This window comes from Eriocheir sinensis, chromosome 3 (assembly GCF_024679095.1).
Source record: "Eriocheir sinensis breed Jianghai 21 chromosome 3, ASM2467909v1, whole genome shotgun sequence".
NCBI lineage: Eukaryota > Metazoa > Arthropoda > Malacostraca > Decapoda > Varunidae > Eriocheir > Eriocheir sinensis.
In genome coordinates, this window is record NC_066511.1 from 8,776,898 (window position 1) to 8,800,607 (window position 23,710).

General features: G+C 41.1%; 3 protein-coding genes across 3 annotated transcripts in view; 2 read left to right on the top strand and 1 right to left on the bottom strand.

Moving 5' to 3' along the window:
• The window catches only part of LOC127004548 (solute carrier family 22 member 7-like), a gene marked incomplete in the record, with an annotated part of 89,976 nt that extends 76,866 nt beyond the window's left edge, over positions 1-13,110 (top strand). The window contains 1 exon segment of the mRNA XM_050872389.1: positions 12,160-13,110. Coding sequence (XP_050728346.1) covers position 12,160 — 1 coding nt within the window.
• On the top strand, positions 102-15,794 carry LOC127004556 (solute carrier family 22 member 3-like). The gene is made up of 4 exons (XM_050872402.1): positions 102-1,233; positions 13,119-13,330; positions 13,557-13,732; positions 13,843-15,794. The coding sequence occupies exons 2-4, from the start codon at positions 13,150-13,152 to the stop codon at positions 14,089-14,091; spliced, it is 606 nt and encodes a 201-aa protein (XP_050728359.1). The 5' UTR covers positions 102-1,233; positions 13,119-13,149; the 3' UTR covers positions 14,092-15,794.
• Positions 15,795-18,798: 3,004 nt separating this feature from the next.
• Positions 18,799-23,710, bottom strand: part of LOC127004563 (uncharacterized) — a 14,954-nt gene continuing 10,042 nt past the window's right edge. The window contains exons 2-4 of the mRNA XM_050872413.1: positions 23,333-23,515; positions 22,280-22,396; positions 18,799-21,323 (exon numbers count right to left, since the gene is read on the bottom strand). Coding sequence (XP_050728370.1) covers positions 21,252-21,323; positions 22,280-22,396; positions 23,333-23,515 — 372 coding nt within the window. The 3' untranslated portion in view covers positions 18,799-21,251. The remainder of the gene's footprint in view (positions 21,324-22,279; positions 22,397-23,332; positions 23,516-23,710) is intronic.

Below are 23,710 nucleotides of genomic sequence, written 5' to 3' on the forward strand. Positions count from 1 at the left end.
TCTCGGGCTTGGATGGCGAGAGGGGGCTCCCTCAACCCCCCTCAGAACGCATGGGATTGGCTTTGATGGGCTCATCCTTGTTACACTCTCTCTCTCTCTCTCTCTCACACACACACACACACACACAAACCTTCAATAATATTTTCCTCCTCCTCCTTCTTTGCTACCCTAAGGCGGGGTTCCCACTATTCAGTCTTGACGGATCCGTCGATGTTAATGACGTCAAAATGACGTCAGCGAAACAGAGGCCGCCCGTCAGGGATGATCCACTCCGTCAGTCCATCGCTCATCATTTGTTGACAAACATATGGACAGCATTAACCACAACGACTTATTGTACATGTTATTTTGTAGCTAAGTACTTCTATTTCATATTTTCATGATATGTCGAATATTCAACATCAATGGACTGGCACCACCACCGCCGTTACGGACCCAAAAGTTAACCTGAGTTCATCTCTGGACGGGCTCCGCGCGGGGCCCGGGCTCCGTTGATGACGTCACAGACGGTCGACAGATCCGTGAAAACGGAATAGTGGGGGCCCCGCCTAAGTCACCTTTACCTTCTAATCCTTCCGTTAAGCCTCAGGTCAAGTCATTACCGGCTTAGGTTTGACTTTCCGAAGGTGATGGGAACTGTTACTTGATTTCTTTGACTCGTGCAGCAGTTTTCGAAAAGTGTTTATCAACAAATTTCAGTAGTTATTTTACTTATTCTCTTGGATATTTTTCATCGTAGACAATAAAGCAACCATTTGCGGTGAGGACTGAGCGTCTCATAACACAACTCTGACAGTACTTGATCACATAATACATGATCAATGAAAGCGCTCCTACCTATCCACAACTGCCATGCTGTCAATAAACCAATCAACTGCACTGGACTGTCAGGCTCCAGGTGGCTCCTCCTAAAACGGGGGGGACTCTCGCCATCCAAGCCCGAGAAGACTTATAACATCGTATCCTCAACCTTCATGGCCCAATTGCCATCACCATTATTACTTTTCATTTTGTAAATTTGTTAATATTGTTACGCCACACCCGGTCGACCAACACCAGGGTGAATAGCACACCCACAGGCAGGCAGCGTAAGTAACACGGGGTAGTGAAACAGAACGGCTCGGAGCAGACATCGACAGGACGCCACGGGCCGCTGGGCTGGCCAGACCAAGGAAGAAGGCTACACTCACGTGTGCAGACAAGGCGACAGGATGCAGGGAGGCCACTGGCAAGGTAGTTTTTTTTTTTTTTTCTCTCTAGCAAGTCAAATGACAGAAAACTGGCATTCCCCTGCTCCTGTATCTTAACATTGTACTGTGTTTCACTACTATATATTTTTTTTTAGGAGCTAGATGAACGTTTCATTGTCTGTAACTATGCCAGTTGATAGCTACTTATACATGTGTCCTTATATTTATCTTTTGAGAAATTTCTTATGATTCATGTCACACACGTTGTGTTTTACCTCTCACTATTTATATTATTACTACACAAATGTTCTTACATAACCAGTGTTTTCATGTAATTGTATCATAAGCAGTCTGCTTAACAAGATCCCACTATGTATGATAATGGTAACTAGACTGCTAGTTAGATTTTTGTAAATCGCGAGGTCGCGATCACTGGTAGGTGACCGAGCAGTGTTATAGTAGGATATCAATGTATTATTATTATTATTATTATTATTATTATTATTATTATTATTATTATTATTATTATTATTTAATATCGCCACGAATTAGGCATACAATTATCAATGGACAAAACCCACGACAGATAGATCACGCCACCTTATAGGAATGTCGTCCGTCAGTGTTTACCGTCTCAGTTTGTATACAAAGCATTTCATCAAGCTTAGAGGTCACCTTGACATACGTGACCAATTGTAGCTTCGTTATTTTCCAATCGGTAACTCGTCACTCCTTCACGAGAGTCCGACTGACACACACCTGCAGTCTCTCTCGCTCAGACGCTCCTGTACATATAGGCTTAAGAATATATTCGCCTTAAAGGAGGCTGAGTCTTAATCAACGCCTTTAAACGCCCCCCGGTACACCGTTACAACACAAACACACTGAAACGGCTATTCCACTTTACTGGCAAGCACAAGAGCACAGTACACTGTTCCGTAGGCACAAGCACACAATATCTAGGGATGACACAAACGCATTAAAACAGTTATTCCACTCTACTGCCAAGCACAAGAGCACAGTACACTGTTCCGTAGGCACAAGTACACAATGTCCAGGCACAAAGGAGGCACACAACCTAATCAGGCAGGCACATAGGGGGTCAGGGCTCAGACATCCAGGCAGCGTGATTCAGCTTCGTGGCTTCTCGGGGGCAGACTCTCCCGCGCACGGCGCCCTCTGTCCCATGGTCACAGAGAAATTCCCGCCAGTCATATGAGCTCCTCACACACGAACAAACACACACATACATCACACTATCGCCCCCCTCAAAGGCAGTCGACTCGACTGCCCTGACACATGCAAACACACACACAGTGAACAACAAGAAAGGAAAACAGAAATAAATCAGTCCTCCTCGGGAAGGTCATTAGTTTTTCAGCCAACTCGGTCTTCGCCATTCCCTCCGGGGTCGTTGTAGTGGAAGCGAGGGCTGGCAGGCAAGCAGTGGCGCAGGGTCGCCATTGGCATCCGCCACATCGCTCGCACCTAGGTGCTCGCCCATGTCTGGGTCGTCCTCCGCCACGTCCTCGTCGTTGCTGCTGGGGCTTACGTCCTCCTCTCCTTCGCCGTGGCCCCAGGCGTAGCGCCCCGAACCATAACAATGCCACAGACGGTCCACGTGGACAACAGACGGGGGCTTCCGTCCTCGGCGAATCCTGTAGGTAACGTCAGGTAGGGCTGCCACCACCGAGTACAGCCCCTCCCAAGGGCTCTGTAGCTAAGGCGAGAGCCCTCGCTTCCGGCGGGAGTTGTGCAGTCACACTCTATCGCCCACGAAAAACCTCACGTCCCTCATGCGCCGGTCGTAGGTCTCCTTCATGGCCTGGCCTACCACCTTCAGCCTTCACCGCACGTGTCGGTGCATCTCAGCCAGACTCTCCTGCAGTCCCGCTGCGTAGCCAGAGGTGACGGTGAGCAAGCTCACGTCGGAAGGCAGCCCCGTGGCCAAGTCCACCGGTACCCTCAACTCACGCCCAAACATGAGGCGGGCAGGTGTGAAGTCCGTTACCTCATGCACAGCGGACCGGTAGGCCATCAGTATGGCGGGCAGCTTGACGTCCCAATCTTCCAGGCCTTCCCCGCAATTGGGTCCTTCATTGAGCTGGACCTGCCATTTGGTGGCCCTGCTGGAGCTTCTACCAGAGCCGAGCATGCGGCGTGCTGGAGTCCAGCGAGCCTTAATTCACATTTTTCTGTACCGAACTAGCAAAATATCAGAGTTGTAATGGTCACTATCATGTTTACACCAAAAAGTCTGAATGCTGTACATTATTCATGTCGTTGTAATGAACACTGTTGGCAAAATAAGAGCATTCAACGATATATCCTACAGCACTCCATCCCGTGGTTAATAGAAGTGCATCAGTGCGGTCTCTTGGGTAATATTTCCGTTATGCAAGAAAAGAGAAGCCAAACAAGTCTGGCATGGTGTCATGCTCTCAAAATCTTAAAGTAGTTGTGGAAGATAGTGTTAAAAATTTTGCCACTCAACATTCCTCGGGCTGGCACGCCGCTGCCTCAACACGATGCATTCCTCTGCCCCTCCAATTAGAGCGCGGGAGGTTGTTTACTCTGGCCATCTTCAAGTAATCCCGGGGATCGTTTGCGGCACCGCCATATCTCACCGACCGCCGCGGCGCGGATGGAAATTTCAAAACAATCGGCGCCCTCCCCGACATCTGTCATCCGTTGGCAATAAACCACGACCGTTGGATATCCATCTCAACGACGTCTCAACAACGTCGTTTCGCATCGGCAATGGTCGGCACTGAAGGAGATCTACTTACGATGGTCGTAATGTACGTCTAGCAGCGCTGTCTCCCAACCGACTGCACACAGATGGAGCAACGACGCAACGCCGAGCCCCTGTTCGGAACTTCGGAGGCGGGGATGGAGTGGCGGCCGCCGGGGTATATATACAGGTGTTTCCGGTCCGCGCTCCCTCTCTCGCTCCAGTTTTATTTTTTTTTATTTTTTTTTATTCTGCGGGGAACACCATGAGTACAGATGGCAACTAGCATCGCTACTGAATACGCGTCCACCAATCCACCACTACCACATTGCCATGGCCCTATCACCACCACCACCGCTGCTCCACCAACATTTAATTGACCCTGCCGGCACTACCATGGCCCTGTCACCACTACCACCACTGCTCCACCAACATTTAATTGGCCCTGCCGCCACTACCCTCGTTCTCCAGTTTTTGGATGAAAATATTTGTAGTGAGTGAAAGTGACGCGAAATTTGTTTCAGCCAGCCAGCAAGACACGGAGGAGGAGGAAGAGGAGGAGCGTATCAATGTGGGGTCCATGGTGGACATGCCTCCTCATCTGGACACAGGTGAAGAGGTCTCAAGATGATCGCCAGCAGTCCTAATAACGTCCTAATAACGTCGTTATCACCCCCAGATGGTGTTACGATCGTCCTTTTCCGTTCGGTGTCAGTTAAGATCATCGTCAACAGCCTTGGTGATCATTTCGGGAGGCCATCGCTGCCTGTCGTCGGAACACCGTCCGCACCCATCGAGATGTCGTCTTAAAGTCGTTACTTGGCGTAACGCCGTCGCAGCAGCACACCCATCGCCACACTCAATGTCACGCACCCAGGATTATCGGCAAATCGAACGTCGAGAGGGCACCGGGAGTCATGATCGTGACTGTGTGACCGCGGCCTTAGCCTGATGGCGGTGCCCGAAGCGGCGTTGCAAGGCCTCCGCCACACTCCGGTGTAGCAGGAAAAAGTGTAACGTAGCCAATCAGGGCGTTGGGGCGGCGGCAGGTGCCCCAAGACTTTCACCGCAGCGCCCCGTAGCGCTGTTGCCAATTACAGAGACTTTTCGGTCTCACTCCAGCCCTGAGCGGGAGCGAGCACTTCAGACTAGGCAACATAGGCCTCCTAAGCCACCTTTCCGTCGTACTCCGCTGACTTATGCTGGGATTACACATCCGCGATTTCGCTCTGCGACGGTTGGCGATTTTGAAAATTTCCGAAATCGGCATATACGCTCGACATCGTAGCGACGTCCCTGCGATTAGTCGCAATAGTCGCGCGGTAAAGTTCGCACGACTTGCGGGTGCCGGCCCGTCGCGCGAACATTTTTAAATGCTGAAAAAGTTCGCAGAAAGTCTGCGATATTGGCCAAATCGCACGATTATTCGCACGGTTAAGCGAGAGACCATCGCAGTATGCGCTCGCATACCCTCGTCAAACGCAAGGGGTCGCGGTGTATGCGAGCGTATATGCGAGCGACTTTGTACATCGTGCGTATGGCAGCGACGCTGCTTCGGAGAGCGAGATGGCAGAGAGCGAGTGGGGGTGGGTGGGAAACCGTTGGCGAGCGACCACTCGCTCGCACTCACATTGTCATGCCACACGCCGCTACCCTGCCCGCCTGCAAAATAATAGCCTAGTATTCATGAATTTATAATAATAGCATATTATTCCTAACTGCTAAATAATAGCTTAGTATTCATGAATGGAAAATAATAGAATAGTATTCCTAAATGTAATAATACATAAATGCAAAACAATAGAATAGTATTCCTAACTGCTAAATAATAGCTTAGTGTTCATGAATACAAAATAATAGAATAGTATTCCTAAATGCAAAATAATAGCCTGGTTTAACAAAATGCAAAATTATAAGCTAGTGTACACAGTAAAATTATTAGCTAGAGTACACAGAAAAATTATAATGTATTCCTCTTGACTACTTAGCTTGTTAGCAAGTTATTACAGACTGTTAAACTCTTTCCTCTTACAATTTATTACAGAAGTTGTAGATACGGTATAACATGCAGAAAACCTTACACCATACGAATAAAATCCAATATTCCTCAAAACAACTTACTTTGTTCCCAGGAGATCACGACCCCCAGGTTAAGAACTGATAAATTAGAAGCAAAAAACAATAAAGCAATATCAGCGACAGCAAGGGAGGATAGCACAGGCTACTACTTACTTGAAGCGCACTGGGTGTTCGTTACTAACTGACTATCAAATCTGAATCGACACAAGCAACTGGCGTTGCCAGATGGGGATTATTTTACCACATTGAAAACCTTTAAGGTTGATCAGCCGAAATAATGACCTTAGCGTTAGAGCGTCGGGATATGCAGGGTGCCAAGATTAGTTTCTGGTTAGTGTGTGTGTGTGTGTGTGTGTGTGTGTGTGTGCATATATATATATATATATATATATATATATATATATATATATATATATATATATATATATATATATATATATATATATTAATGGGTAGCGCGTGGCGTAGGTGGTAGCGCCCTGGGCATACACCGATGGACGACGACGACATGAGTTCGCTCACGCTACCACCACTCGTTTTTTTTTCAGTCACCGCCGGCTGTGGCTACCCCCACATGCTCTTGAAGACCACCCATCAACCCGGACTCTAGGAAGCCGTCCAAAAGAGTCGAGGGAACGTTCCGGGGGGGGCAATGCAGATGCCAAGATGGCGCCACTATAAACTAAACACTGCCCCAGAACAGGCTGGGCCATCCGGCACAAAGATGGTATATAAGAGTAGAGGATGATGGATGACGGAGACACTTGGTGGTTGCCTTCCTTGCCTCTGGCGTGACGTGGATTTATTTTATATGTTTAACGAAAACGTTTTTATAGACTTATTTTTTTTTTTTTTTTTTTGTTTCACCCACATTTGACAATCTCAACACATTTATATATATTAATCTAAAGTTAATTAAGTAAAGTGTCATGTATAATTTTAATTAAATGTTTTAAACAAATGACAACAATGTGAAAAACAAAATAATGGCAAGACATATCATACAGTAAATAAATAATAATATAAAAAAAAAAAAAAGTAAAACCATTCAAACAAGAAATGATAAACATAAATGACAAAATAAATAAATAAATATATAATAAAAATAATAATAAAAAAAAGTAAAAAAAAAAATACAAATGGTTATATTCTTATTTTTCAAGTAATACAATATAAATAAATTAATGTTACTGGTAAAGAAGTAATAAAAAAATAAAAAAAAAAAAAAAAAAAAAAAAAATAAAAAAAAAAATTAAAAAGAAAAAAAAAAAAAAAAAAAAAAACAAAAAATAAAAAATTATAATAAAAAAAAATCAACAAAAAAAAAACAAAAAAAAAAAAATAAAATAAGAACTGAATATATGATAATTATTTGTTATATTTATAGGTCTATGTTGAATACTGGCCAGCTTGCAGCCAGAGGTTTTTTACATTACATGTAATGGACTGCAGTATGAAATAAACTGTGGAAGGAAATAACAGTGGTTAAATGAGGACCTAAAATAAGAATATATGTGGAGATAAGGGAATGATTCACGAGGGTAAATTACAGAATCTTGTTTATTAATTAGAAAATATTTAGTAAATGTGGATAATCATTAGGAAAATAAAAATGTAAGTAAAGTGGGAGGCCTGGCCATGGACAAGTATATTGTTGGGGGGTGGTGGAGGGAGTGGGCACAAGTATATTGTATGAAAAATGAACAAACAATGTATAAGTAAGATTATCCACATTTTACAATATACATATAATATGAGCAGATAATTATTTGATTTAATATTATAAATATATTTTATAATTTATTTTCACAATAAAAAAAAAAAGTTAGTAATTAATAAATTACGGGATATTATTATTATTATTAAATATTATTATGAATATTACAATATTTTGATATGTTTCGCAAATTTCAGACATTTTTAATATTTACAAATATTTGTATCATATGATTTTTATATTAATATTTTTATGATATTGCTTGATACTTTATCAAGAAGCAGCAGCATTTTTTTTTTTTTTTTTCATTTTTGAGCTTTATGAGATTGAAATTGAGAGCCCCATTTATAGACTCCCTTGCTGTGGGACTTACTATACCGTCAGATTTGTACAGAAGTTTTGTTTCACCAATAAGAAATTCAATGTAAAAGAGCCATAGAAAGCACAATGTTGTCAAAGAACTCAAAACATACATGCATAATTGCTCCTCATTTATAACGCCTCCTAAGTGCAGTTGTATTCAATTCTGTTTCAAAAAATTAAAAATTATTTTACAAAGAAAAGATAAAAAAAAAATTTTAAAAGAATAAAAAAAGAAGTTTAAATATAAAAAATAAAACCATATTCAAATTAATAATATATAATCATAAATTTATCATTAATTCATTAGTTTTTCTTTTTTTTTCATTATATTTTTTAATTATATAAAATATATTTTTTCTTATTTATAAATATACATTATAAAATAATTATAAGACAATATTAATCTTTTAATATACTTTTTTCTAGTAAAACTGCAAATATTACTAATATATATGTTTATATATATAATCACATTCTGCATTTAATTATTATCTCAGGTGTTATAATTCATATCTTACTTTTTTTGTAAATCATGTAATATCTAGTAATAGTAATTTTAATAATTCATATTATATTATATCTTTCTGATTAGCAGTAATGTTTTCCATACTCACCTTTACTTACCCATTTTTTTTACAATATTACTAAACCTGTTCTGCACCACCCACCCCATTTTGTACTAAATACTATCCATAATGCAGGCCTCAACCTCTCACCTCCAACACTCAAGCAGACTTTTGTCATTTATGTGATTATAAGCAAGAAAAGAACAAGTATGCTGTAATTTGTGAGTCTATAAAACATAGATATCCTCACTTTTATATAATTTATTTGCCATATATTCCATTTGTTATCCCATATTTGCATAGCTTATTTTATTTTGCTTTATATTAAACTGTCTGTTGCCAGCTTTCTCATGTTTATATATATGTCATAAGTAACATTCGTCAATTCATTTATATCTCATAGGTTTTTTTTTATTCATTAATTCTTGTCTTTCTTTTTTTTATTTTATTTTTTTTATATATTTTGTTGACCACTTTTTATTATTTTTTTTTTTATATTATTTAGGTTCTTTTTTATTTTCATATTTTTTTTTTGTTTTTTTTCTTTTATTTTACATTCATTCCATTCTATTCATTTTTAACATTTGCTTTATATATTATATTTTACATAGTTAACTTATGAATATTAGATTTTAAATAATATTTTTTTTATTATTTCTTTCACTATTTTTTTTTCGATATTATTTTCATTTACTTTATTTGTTGTATTTTTGTTTACTATTAGAATGGATAGTGTTACTTCTTACTTTTTTTCTATTATATTTTTTTGTTTGTACTGAATGATATGTCTGCCATTTTAATCAATTCACATACATACTGAAATTATTTATTATTATTAATAAATTATATATAAATCACTTCAATTAGAATAATAAGGATAAAAATGTGTACCCTCCAAGTAATCATATGCTGGCTAATAAACAAACATCCAAAATACTGAAGTGTACTCATAATCAAATAAATCCACCTCATAAACATATCCACGTCCGCCAGAGACTGATCCAACCGCAACCTCCATCGCCATCCCTGTCATCTATCCTCTAGATCAAGAAGCCTTGGGCCGACCATCAGGCCCCACCGGGAAGATGCCTACCGGCGCAATAGGCAATCAACGTAAAACAAATATATATATATATATATATATATATATATATATATATATATATATATATATATATATATATATATATATATATATATAATGCGTGATGTGTGGGGGATGGATGGTAGAGAGAGCGTGATATTGCCCACCTATTATGGGTCGTACAGCGACGCGCCCTCGACGTTTTCTCGACCATGCGTGCAACGTTGAGCGTCGTCGAGCGGCTAGACGAGGGGCGGTCGCGCATAGTCGCCAGGCCCTACGTTCATCGCGATCCGTCGCAACGGGTTTTATTTTCAAAATTGGGCACCTCTGCGTACAGTCGCGCGCATTCACGCACGATTCACCTCGACGTCCCCTCGCCTGTCGCCCTCGTGTGCGTATAGGCGAGCGACCCTCCCTCGCCATGTTGCTGTGAGTTGAAACAGAGGCAAACTCGCAGAGACAATGGCGATGCTCCCACGATTTCGTGCATTTTCAAAATCGCCAACCGTCGCAGAGCGAAATCGCAGATGTGTGATTCCAGCATTACGCTTCCCAGAACGCCGGGAAGCAAAGGGACTGCTGAGTAGAGTGGGCGAAACTCGTGGCCTGTGGACCTCCCGCTACAGTGGGTAGAGAGGGGGTGAGGGAGACAACGAGACGGGGTGAACGGGTCCGAATCTGCCGCTAGCTGGGCCCATAGGATCAGTCCTTATAGCTCCCCAGCCTCCTACAGCAGCCACCGGCTCCGACGCGATGGTGCACGCCCCGGACCTGCCTACCAAAGGCCCCAGCCAGTGACGTCTCATTGCCACGGCAGATCAGCACGCCGCCTCCCGCCAAAACTGGTTCTTCTTTCGTCGGGTGCGACCCTGCCGCCTCTCGAAGTCGCTCTCCGCTGCCTCCACCTCATCTCTTAGGCCCTGAACCTCGCCTTTTAGAGACTGCACCTCCTCCAGCAGCTCACTTACTCAGCGTCTCTCACTGTTCACTTTTTCCAACTGTTACGCCACACCCGACCCATCGAACACCAGGGTGAATCACACACACCAACAGGCAGGTGGTGTAAGTAATACGGGGTAGTGAAACAGAATAGCTCGGAGCAGACACCAACAGGACCTCACGGGCCGCGGGGCGGGCCAGATCAAGGAGAGAGGCAGGAGATGACACAAACGCACTGAAACGGCTATTCCACTTTACTCCCAAGCACACGAGCACAGTACACTGTCCATAGGCACAAACACACAATATCTATAGGCATAAAGGAGGCACATAGGCTAATCAGGCAGGCACACAGGGGCGCAGGGCTCAGACTTCCAGGCAGCGTGATTCATCTCCGTGGATCCTTGGGGCAGACTCTCGAGTAGGGATGTGAGTTTCGGTCCGAGTACTACTCGATTTACTCGGTTCTTGGATTTGAGTGGGTACTACTCGGTTTACTCGGTTCTTGGATTTGAGTGGGTACTACTCGGTTTACTCGGTTCTTGGATTTGAGTGGGTACTACTCGGTTTACTCGGTTCTTGCAATTCAATTACTTGATCGTTTTAATCCCCCAAAAATATGGGGGATTTAATTAATCGATCGATCGATCGATGATGGACTAATCAAGCAAGAATAATGAACTTAATTGGCAAGTCACATTATAGATCATCAGCCTGGGAAATGAAATATATATATATATATATATATATATATATATATATATATATATATATATATATATATATATATATATATATATATATATATATGCGCAACATTGGTGGCGCGGAAAATGTTTGTGTATTGATTAGCTGCCTCATGTATCAACAGATGTCTTATAATCTGTAGTCCTTGACCCTTCTGTTTTATTTCAAGCATGAATTATCGAAGTACTGTACGTAGCTCTTTAAAAATAAGAAGGAAAATTAATATTGTTTGAATTTCACATGAAATGTAAGACATTATCTTTTGTCCTCTGACGAATATAAACAGTTTTCATCTCTTTCAACCCTTTGACCTCTTCCCCTAGCCTCCTGACCATCCCAGTAACATCTGCCTGCCTAGCTGTCGCATGAGCAAGGTAATCATTCAGTACTCGGTTTTGAAGTGTAATCAAAACCGAATTACTCGGTTTGCAGAAAGTACTCGGTTCTCACATCCCTACTCTGGAGTGTCCCGCCGCCCGGCGCCCGCGCACGGCCCCGTCGCCCGCGCACGGCCCCGTCGCCCCCATGCTTACAGACCAATTCCCGCCAGTCATATGAGCTCCTCACACACGAACAAACACCCACAAAAACAAACACACACATACTAACAATATAATCATTTATATACTCTCTCTCTCTCTCTCTCTCTCTCTCTCTCTCTCTCTCTCTCTCTCTCTCTCTCTCTCTCTCTCTCTCTCTCTCTCTCTCTCTCAATAATCGCATTAGTAAATTTGCAGACGACACAAAGATTGGTAACTCGGTTCACACTGACGAAGACAGGCAAAGCCTCCAAGAGGATTTGCACAAAATTTCAGCTTGGTATGATAGATGGGAGATGCCCTTCAACGTAGATAAGTGCCAGGTCCTTCAAGTTGGAACAAGGTATAAGAAGTTCGATTACGAAATGCGCGGCGTTAAACTCAAAAGCGTTCAATGCGTTAAGGACTTAGGGGTCAAAATCACGTCAAACCTCAAATTCTCACAGCAATGCATCGATGCAGCAAATAAAGCGAACAGAATGTTGGGCTTCATTAAAAGAAACTTTTTATTCAAGAATAAAGATGTAATACTTCCACTCTACAATATACGGTACAGTTTTGGTCTCCCCACCATGCAAAGGACATTGCTAAATTAGAAGGTGTTCAGCGTCGGGCAACAAAAATGATCCCTTCCTAGCGCAACAAATCTTACGAAGAAAGGCTTTCCACCCTTAACATGTTCTCTCTTGAGAAACGTCGCTTCCGAGGAAAACTGATCGAATGTTTTAAAATACTTAATGGTTTCACGAGTGTAGACAGATCAACATTGTTTATGATCGATGACACTTTGCGTACAAGGAACAATGGCGTAAAACTCAAATGTAGACAAGTAAATTCAGACTGCACCAAATTTTTCTTTACTAACGTTGTAGTGCGAGAATGGAATAAGCTCCCACCGTCAGTGGTCCAGTGTAACACGACTGACTCCTTCAAAAACAAGTTCGACCGTCACCTCCATCAACTTGAGTTGAAATGCATCGTTTTGGAGCCTTCTGATTAATGTAGAATCACTTAGGTTTAAGGACAGACCACCTAGTCTGGACCATGGGGTCTGTGTAGTCTGATTTTCTATGTAAATCTATGTAAATCTCTCTCTCTCTCTCTCTCTCTCTCTCTCTCTCTCTCTCTCTCTCTCTCTCTCTCTCTCTCTCTCTCAGCTTCTTTCAGTTCATAGTGTACGGTGTCACCATGCTGAGTATGACGGTGCTCTCCAATAGCTTTTTGGCGCACTTCGTTCTTTCCTTCTTCGAGCTGCCGAGCAACCTCATCGGCTGCGTCGTCACCCACTACCTCGGGCGACGCTTCATGGCTTTTTCCAACTTCCTACTGCTGGCCCTGTGCTGTCTTGCTGCTCCCTTCTGCACCCACAGTAACTATTGTCTGCAATATATATATATATATATATATATATATATATATATATATATATATATATATATATATATATATATATATATATATATATATATATATATATATATATATATACTATCTGTTTAAGTTGTTGGTGGAGAGTTTTCTCGTGTGCTTTATTTTTTAGTAGGTACATTATGACCGTCGCCACATACTGATTATCAATGACTGCATCCCGTCAGGCGAGTGGGTGCTGCTGACGGTAGTAGGATTTGCCAAGCTGTTTTCAACCTCTGCCCTGTACGTTGCGTACTTGATGACACCTGAGGTACTCCCTACCCCTATCAGGACTTCAGGTATGGGCACCTTCGTCGTGTTCGGGATGCTGGGAATGGTCGTGGCGCCTCATGTTCTTCACGTACGTCGTTTGATGTTTTTACTCGCCCTCTAGTTTTTCTCTGCTTTACTGCACAGCCGTTCGATGCCCCGTATCGGCAGCAAATCTAATGTTGATGTGTTGTATTACAGTCTGGGCTTGGAGAGGCGGGCCATTATTGGATATTGCTGGCTTTGACGGGGGCCTCTGCGCTCACTATGATCCCCCTGCCTGAAACACTGGGGCTTCAACTCCCCCAGACCTTTCAAGAGGCCGAGGAGCTGGGGCAAGGCCGCCCCTTTAAATCGTGGATTCACCACTGGAACCTTCACCGTTTCCCTCAGCCGCCGCCTCCTCCACGCGACGAGCATGACGAGGACTCGTTGATGCAAAAGTCCTAAGCCCCGCACATGAGTATGTGTGGGCGGGAGGCTTAGGGGGTGCAAGACTTTGGTGGTGTGTCACTTCAGGGCAGCATTCCATTTATAATGTAGGCTACTGTTTACTTTTGTAATAATTAACTTCATTACATGAGATTCATGTTCTAAACTTGACATCAATGAACAAATAGAATATAGGTACAAAGAAGCTTGATGCGAGGATTATAACAACTACCCTACTACAACATGAAACTGTTCTCTGTCATGGAGAGACTGAGACTGTAGAAATTATTGCAAATAATGGGAATGCATTGGAGCAAAAGGAATAAATAAATAAATGTGTTGCTGACAGCGTATATGCTATATGGTACCCAATCATTCTTTTCACTCACAACGGTAACTGTTTTGTTTATCCTTTGTTACCATAGCGTAATTTTTTTAATGATTTTTATTAACTTATGATTATTATATCTATCAAAATACTGAGTGGCAAGGTTGTGGAATGTCAGAGACTGCCATAGGGTCAATACCGTGTGATGCCACTTGCGTGGTATAGTGGTAGGCCTATCTGAAGTAGTATAGTTATCAATATGAGCATGCAAATCAAGATAGACGGATAATACCTTAATTTACAATTAACCTTTGAATGATCAGGGAACTTCACAGTCTGAATTAAAGTAGGTCTGAAGATGAAAATGACAAAAACAAGGTATTGTTTGATAATTGTAATCATAGCCGGGAATGGAACCCTTGAGAGAGTATAAAATTACACATACCAACCGTAGGACAAACGTCAGCGCAATAATAAAATAATAAAAACATGAACAAAGAAATCACAAAGAATATTGTTCTGCTGGAAGCTTCTCCCGGGATCTATGGGCCGTTTTCACAGAAGTTTTGTTTGTTTTGATCGTTACCAATGGCGTCGATCGCCGCTATAGTATTTCCACATAAAACTGGCCGATAGGATAGTGGCGACTGCGGGGTTAGCCTAGCCCCACACCTTACCACACACTCTCAACACCTCCCGCTTCCTTTGCAGCCGCCACTAACCCATAAGTTTCACGTGGAAAACTATAGCGTCGATTGCCGCCATTGGTAACGATCGAAACAAACAAAACGACTGTGAAAGCGGCCCTATGGGCCTCTGCTGGAAGACTCCAGGAGGAGCGAGCAGGGCAGCGGGGAGCAATGACTCCGCCCGCGCCCCGCGGGGCACATCCAGGCGCCAGGCGGGAAGTGTTGCCAACTCGCCCAGATTTTTACTACATGTTCATTCTTGTATGATTGAATATACTGTAATGTTCTAGACTGTACTGTTCGCTATATATATAGGAGAAGAGGGCGAGCCGGGTGGCACTTCCGCAGCGGCGAGGTTGACCCGCCTGGTCATCCTCGCTTTGGGCTCCCCAGCTGCGGTCAAGTTGACTGGTCGGTTGCTAGCCCGTGTACTGCTACGGGCTGCTACTAGGCGCCTGCCCGGGGGGCCCGTGCCTCCGTCGCTGCTCGACGGCTGTTACTCGTGTCTGTGGCGGCGGCGGAGGCGTCCCCACCCCCGTCACGAGTTTTTAATTGCTCGTTCCCCCTTACAGAGCCGCCTTTAGGCCAAAGGCCCTGTCCCCTATTAAGGGATAAATCTTTAAAAGAGAGAAGTCAGTCACAGTCAGTGAAGAGTCAGAGTGAATTGTACTAAGGAGGAATATTAAATTACAGAAGCTGTGCAAGGTGTTTCACATAATCTCCCTCCCACGGAGTCTCCTGATGGCGACACGGAACCCAAGTAACACGTCCGGCATAACAATATGTAAAAGGAGAAGTGCTTTTTATAAACGCAATAGTGTCATGAATAGCATCCTGCAACGCTCTGAAAAGTGCACAGTGGATCATCACTGTGAATGTATCCTGCCGGGAGGAGGAGGAAGGGGTAACTCTTTTCATTAGAAAAAAAAAATAGTATTCGAGCTAGAGATGGCGCCACTGTAGATGTCAGCATGTCTGCTGGCGTCTGTTTTGGTTAGCCATGCCGCTACCGCCTTCGAGGAAAGCGTGAGTATTTTCTTCTGCTGTGTTGCTTCTAATTGTTGATGTTTGGTATGTTGATCTGGTGTGATAGTGGTATATGTGGATATCTTAATTGTGTGTGCTGCTGTGCTGCTCATAGATATGCATGTCTATTCCAGTATAATAATTTAAAAAATAGTCAGAATCTCTATGGACCCATTGAAATTCTTCCATGGACCCCTGGTTGGGAACCACTGCCCTGAAGGATTATGAGTAAATGAGCACACACTTGGTGTATTCATGAACACCAGAGATCATTAGGTAATTGGTGGCGAAATATTACATCGAAAAAAAAAGTAAAAAAAAATGGAAGCCTCTGTACGTTACGTCTACATGTACGGTTCATTCCCAACTCACCCTACATGTAGCTTACATGACACCTTTCTCAAAATATGTTTCAAAATTACTAAATTATGATGAAGTAATATATAACCTGCCTCAGAGTTCAAATCTGGGGAAGGGACCAGAAATGTCTCCAGGGCAGACCCAACTTCCGGTGGCAACCCAAAAAAGTGGCTTGATAGCTCCTCTATCTTTTTGTTAGCTTCTGCAACATTCACAATCTTCACATTGATTTCCATTTTGTACCTTTTCTTCTTAACTGAAATACAGGTTCCTGAGGCTTCTAACAGCAGTCTTTATTCTGTTCCTTCCTACATAGTCTAACCTAAATTTCATTCCGAAGGTGGATGCTGGATCTATGTATGCAAGGATATTGTATTGCTCGTGCCAACAATCTAGATTCTGTAGAGCTTTCCACCATCTAGCAAAGACTTACGATAATTTTAACACAAAATATGTTTGTATTCTCACCGGATTCTACCAGCCATGTAATTTTATTTTTACTACCTATATGAATTCAAAAGTGGAGCACATCTCGACTCATTCTCTCCTCATTGAAATTTCCATCTCAGGAAAGTTCTATGTTCACCACCAGTTTTGGCTTTCATCATTTTTTCACTGACCAGCCTGGTGAACAAACCTTACTTTGCTCTCCTTAATGATACAGAGCAAGTGGTGCAGCACCCTACATGTATTGCTGACATAGTGAATACTAGACCTCTTCCTACCCTCTAACAATTCAGCTTATCTGGTTAAACTACACTCCATTAATTGTGCTACTTTGATTACAACCTTATTTCCATTTTCCATGTTATTGATTCTGTACTGCCTGAAGACTCACCGAGGAGGGTGCTTCTAACATTATGCTTCAGCTCATTGGAAAGACCTGATGATATACTTTTCAGATTTCCCGACTGGAGACCCCTCTTGTGTGTGCATGACAAAAGTGATTGTCTCTGGGTTGGAGACACACATTCTACCTACTTTCTCTACTCCTGCTTAAAAGCCTTGGTCAACTCATACTTGTTCTTGTGCTATCAAAGATTGAGAGGCAACTCACAAATGGTACCTAAGCCTTCCATCTATTAACAATCATTCTCTTTTTAAATCTACCTGGAACCATGACAGATTTTTATTTGATACACCCAAAACTCTTTCATTAATAGAAAATGTAACAATTCTAATTCTTCCCAAGACTACTGCCACCTAACCAAAATATCTCCAAAATTTTTGTCTTTTCCACCTCTCCTTAATCCTGATGACACTACAGCTGTCATATCTGTCTTTAAAGCTAAAGTGAACTCTTTGTTCAAACTTTCTCTGAAATTTCAACTCTGGACTATTCAAAGCATATTCACCCATCTCATTCCCTCTCCAACTTTACTATTCCTGATATTAGAAATTTTCATAATGACATTTCCTATGCCCTTTCTGGTCTGAACCCTCAGAAGTCAGAACACTTATGAACCCAGTGGAGGTCCTTTTATCGTCCTCCAAAACTGTACTTCTAGACTGGTTAAACTTATCTCTGCATTTCAACATTTACCTTTCCTCCTTGTTGGAAGTATGCCAACATACAACCTGGGCTTAAAAATGATGACTGCACTAACCCTTCAAAAAACCATGTTACAGATATATTTTCATGTCTTCTAAAGCTTTTGAAGCAATCCTTAACAGGAGTTTTTAGCCCCTTTGGTATGCAATAATAGAGATTCGTCAAAGACTGCAAATCATGGTCATTTCTTCAATTCCTACAGTAGTGAAAATTTTTATGTCCAAGTTTTAGAGCTTGAATTTACACACCTTATTCCCCAATCCAGAGCATTCTAGACTAAATACTTACTGAGCTATGGTCAATCAAAGTTGAAAAAAGACAATGGAATATAGGAAAGCAGTGAGAGAGAGATGGAGGGTGACCCACATTGCATGGGTACAGGCTGGAACCCTCCTTCATGCCTCTCCATTGCTTAAGGCCTTATGGGTTGGAAGGGATCTACATCACTATCAGGGTATGGCTGTCAGTTTTCAATAGGATGTTTGCTCCCCATGATTTTAAGTAATCCTGTAAAAACAAGAATCATCATTCATGGCACCAAAAGAGTTAAGCATACTTTCCAACCTTTTTTCTCATCCCCATTACATATACCACAAGGGGCATTCTACTGGTGATTTTCTTGCTCTCCTGACTGCTGGTCATCCTCTCTTAGCCATTTCAGTGGTGCTTATGCTCTTGCCTTTAAACTTCTTAAAAGCCTTTGACAGAGCCTGACACAAACATTATCAGTTCACTTAATCAGTGATTGAAAAGGTTGCCACATCCAGCACTAATCTTTATGTAACCTTTATTGTAAAAAATTAGGTACAGAAATAGATATTGTTTTTTGGTCAGTTTTCATCAGGCACAGTTTTATAATTGATATATCAATAAATAACACAATATGCTTAGCTAATTTAATTTTGCCAGAATACTTATATTAACATTAATTTCTTAAAATAACACTGATGCTATTTTGTAAGCGTTTAGGTATTAACATGAACTTGACATCATCTAGGGCAGTGATTCTCAACCAGGGGTACATTTACCCCTTGGGGTAAAAAAAGACATAGCATGGGGTAAATAATTGCAAGAATTGTGTACAGATGAATATAAATATAAATTTTAAAAATAATTATGCTGTATATTTTTTTTATATGAATGGACTGCATTTTTTTTTTCTTTTCTTATCAAAGTATATTACTCTGTTTTGAGAAAAAACTAAATAATAAAGGTGTTTTCTTATCTTTTTATTTTTCTGTGCCTTTATGATGGCTATGTATTTTTTCTTTTCTTTTTTCTTTTTTCTAAGGAGTAGAGGGATAAATGGCAAAATAGATCAGTCCAATGAGGTAAATGATGGGGGTAAGGTTGAGAATCCCTGATCTAGAGCTTGGTGGCATGGGGGCCAAGAGCATGACTCCCAGTGTTGCAGTAGGCATTCAAGCTTTGGTCAAGGTACCACCAGTGTGGACTCTGTGTAAACATTGCATTATTTTTTATAACGCTGACAATGTAGATATGCAAAATACATAAATGTGTAAATGAAAGAACCTTAAAGATATTATTTCCTGCATGGATAGACCATAAGCCAAAAAACAATATCTTAAAAATATATTCAGTAAAACACTAATAGCAGGACAGTGGTGAAAACAGAAGTAATCAGTCATTTAGTTGCTATATATAATTATCATTACATCTCGGTTTGCCGTGCGCCATGCATGTGTATGAGCATGTGTGTGTGTGTGTGTATTTACCTAGTTGTGGCATTCGAGAAAGAAGGAGCTATGCTCATACTGTCCCGTCTCTATATCTACTATTACTTGGCCTTAAATTCATGAATCGTCTTTACGCGGGCCACATTTTTTTCCAGGCTGTTGCAGGCCTCCACTACTCTTTGTGGAAAGTTGTTCTTCACAATGTCTCTTCTACAGGGTTCCTTTTTTATCTTCCTTCTATGACCTCTTAAATCTCTTGTGTCCTATGTTATTAGATCTTCCTTGTCCACTTTTTCCATCCCATTCAACACCCTTTACACCACAATCAGACCTCTCTCCCTCCTCTGTTCCAGTGTCGGTAAGTTCAACAACTTCAATATCTCTGTATATTAAATCTTTTAGTCTTGGAACCAACTTTGTTGCTGCCCTCTGAATCCTCTCTACTTTTCTTTTATTCAACTTTGTACTTGGCGACCATACTGTTGCTGTGTATTCCAGCCTTGGATGTATGACTGTGACTGTCACAATCAATTTCTTTGTCATTTCTATATCCAATCAGAAAGCAACTTTTTATGCTTTTCACCAGTGTGTGTGTGTGTGTGTGTGTGTTTGCGTGTTTGCTATGCCACAGATAATCTTGAATTATTCTAGAAATAGTAGATAACAGGGTGGTGACACAATTGCTTCACACAATTGCAGCACCATGAAACATAGTGATTGTGACTTGTATGATTTTCTAATTTTAACCTAGAATTCTAATAATGATCATCTGTAATCACCACTGCTCATTATTCTTAAACGTTCAAGACATTCATAATTATCTCCATTCTGGGACACTGTTTCATATAATAATAATCAATTTGATTCGTCATTGCCACATATACATCATAAACCTAGTGTCACTACATGTGGCATATATTTACTTTGCCAAAAGTATGCCTTACAAATATAATAATACAACAAGCAACACACTATTTCAGACAGACTGCAATATATCTTGACACAAGAACACCCTAATGATAAAGCAAGAGATTTAAGGTAACTGCATTTTTGTCATGATAATATCAGTTTGGAGCTATGACTCATCAAATTGACAAATGTATTGTATATCTAAGGATAACATGCATACATACATACATGAACATCAAGAAATTTATTTACCCTTGGATAAAACAAAATATATGTATTTCCAAATATGGAAATTCCAAATATGGAAATAAGGTGGCAGTAACACTGAACAAATTTTTAAGGCAAATTTCCAATGTTTCTCTCTTATTTCACAAAATCCAGAATCTTATGTTGGCATGATATGCCAAATCCCCAATAGTATTACCATGAAGTGCCAATGCTACAAGACAAAAATTTAATTTCTTTCATAGCAGTAACATGAAACATTATGTGTGATCTTTGACCATCGGATGGGAGGGTTCATTAGTGATCAGTCTGTGATCTGGACAGTGGCCAACACAGTCCATTTCACATGGTGGCGCATTCTTAGGAAGATCATTGAGGATGGAGCCGTGACTCTACTTGCGATTGGCGATGGTGCCAGTTCCTGCATCAATAAGGTATGCGATGGCATTGATGATCATAATGGACTGAAAGAGAGAAGCATATAATATTTAGGAATGAGAGCAACATTTCAAATTCAGGTGGGCCAGATATCATCATCATGTAGGAACAGTGAAAAAGAACTTTAATAGAAAAAATTATTAAAGGCAAAAGAGACACAATGGAAAGTATATCCTGTTGCCTCCTATACTCATAGCATTAAATAAGATTTATAAAACTTTTTCTTCAAAATTAAATATTAAGAGAAAATGTAAACTTTACCATTTGGGTTATGCTATCAAAATTTGCCCTGTCATAGCATGCATTCCTTAGAAGAAAATTAGAAAACCAAACCCAATAAGGAATTTGGGCATGCTAAGATGTTCCAATCTTTGACCCATAAACCAAAATGTTATTACTATACTAGGAACCGTAATAATAGAAGTTATCATGCTTCATTTCTTAATGTGAAACAACCTGTGCTGAAATTATTATCAGGCTATAGTGAGCATTGGTTTGGCCTCACTGGTTTGTGCCATCGAGTTCTGGTTTTATTGTTATGAAATAAATTAGATTATCAGGAGCTGCCTTGTGACTGACTGGCCATTTGAGGACTCATATCTCTGTGAAATATCTTTAGGCATACTAAGTCACTGAGATGGTTTGGACACGTGATGAGAATAGAGGAGAATGAATTCATGAAGAGAGTGTATGATGGAAGGATTGAGGGATGGGGTGTCAAGGGAAGACCACCTGTGAAGTGGATCAATAGGGTGAGTGAGTATTAAAGCAAGAGAATTGGAAATAGCAGGATTGAATGTGCTGAGAGGGAGTGCCAGAACAGGGAGAGATGGAGGCACTTCTGCTGCGGCCACCCCCAGGAGGGAAGTTCCCGTGAGGGAGTAAGGAGTCGGAGATATAGATAGATAAGTCATTCAAAACAATAGCCAACACCTCTAATGGTTTACAAAACTAAACTGATAGAGGTGGAGCATGAACTCACCCCCATCGCCATGCCAGCCTTGGTTTGGTCACTGTCCCGTACATCATTGTAGAAGTCAACGGCCATGGCACCTCCAGCAATATTCATGATGGCAGCAGTAAAACAATAAAGAATTTCCTGAAAACAACCATTTCATTAATCGTATGCTCCTCCTGTTTGAGTTGCCATCATGTCAATTCATCGCCTTACAATGTTAGAGGGATAAGCTTTTAATTTTACCTCAAGGTTTTGAAATACACATGATATTTATACAATGGGTCCTTTCCATTTATAAGGGCTATGTTGAAATAAACTTTGCAAAGAGCAAATATTTCAATGTACCTCAAAGGTTGGGGGAAATTTGAGAATAAAGTTACAAAATAGCTTCAAGCTTTACTTTATAAGGTTCCATAATCATTTCCTCTACCATATTTCTAAATGTGTTCCTATAATAGATTCCCTTACTTGTGCCTGACACTTTCACCTATATCTATAAAGTAAAATAAAAAGAGGAGAATGTATAAAATAACTATATTTACCTCCAGAACTTATCCAACTACTTTTTCAACATAACTGCAAAGGTAGGTAGGCTTTTCTTGAGGGACCTTACGGTTGGCCCCAGCCCGTTTGTGGCACAGGCTAATTTTATTTATAGTGGCTGCTGTGATGTATGACTCTTGCACACACTCTTGTTACACACATCACATTCCTACCACACTTCCACTTACCACCACACTGCTACATACACCCTTCATGGACCACTTCACACACTACCTCACCAATAACACAATATACTACATACACCACCACATGCAGGAAGCGCTAGGCTTTCTCCTTCATGCGGCTTGAATGCAGTGTCTTGTGAACTTGTACTTTAAACAGCTCCAAATTTTCAATCATCTCTGTATTTCCTCTATTTTTCAAACTGTAAAACCACAAATAGAAAGGACCCATTCTATACATGTCACATACATAATATTAATAAAAAAATTATGCAAATTATAATATGCATAAATTTAATTTGCAAGATTTTTTCATAATGGGACATTATCTAATCTTCAGGATTATACTTACCAACAGGTTTGAGGCATGAGCAAAGAAGATGTAAGCAACCAGCAGAGGTATGGAGATAAGGATGGAGGAGCCAATGGCAATGACGCCTACCAGCTGCCGATCCTGTGCCGTAGCCCCATCATTGCTGACACCAAAGCTGAGGTTGTACTGACGGAGTAACGCGATACAGATGAAAGCGAGGATCTGTAAAATAATTTTTCAGTTAAGGTAAGAAATGTATTTTATCACTCCAACAATGCATATCTATTGTACGGCTCCCAGTCCCTAACAGTGCATCTCTCCACGGTGGTGGCCAAATTCACTCCAGAGCAGGGGGTACTAAGAATTTCTGGGTACAATCAGGATGCCTTTAGAATCTAACCCTTTCAACATACAGTG

Coding starts and splice junctions, on each gene's coding strand:
- LOC127004556 (XM_050872402.1), top strand. CDS start 13,150: ATGCTGAGTATGACGGTGCTCTCCAATAGCTTTTTGGCGCACTTCGTT. Junction 13,331..13,556: donor TGCTCCCTTCTGCACCCACA/GTAACTATTGTC, acceptor GCATCCCGTCAG/GCGAGTGGGTGCTGCTGACG. Junction 13,733..13,842: donor TGGCGCCTCATGTTCTTCAC/GTACGTCGTTTG, acceptor GTTGTATTACAG/TCTGGGCTTGGAGAGGCGGG.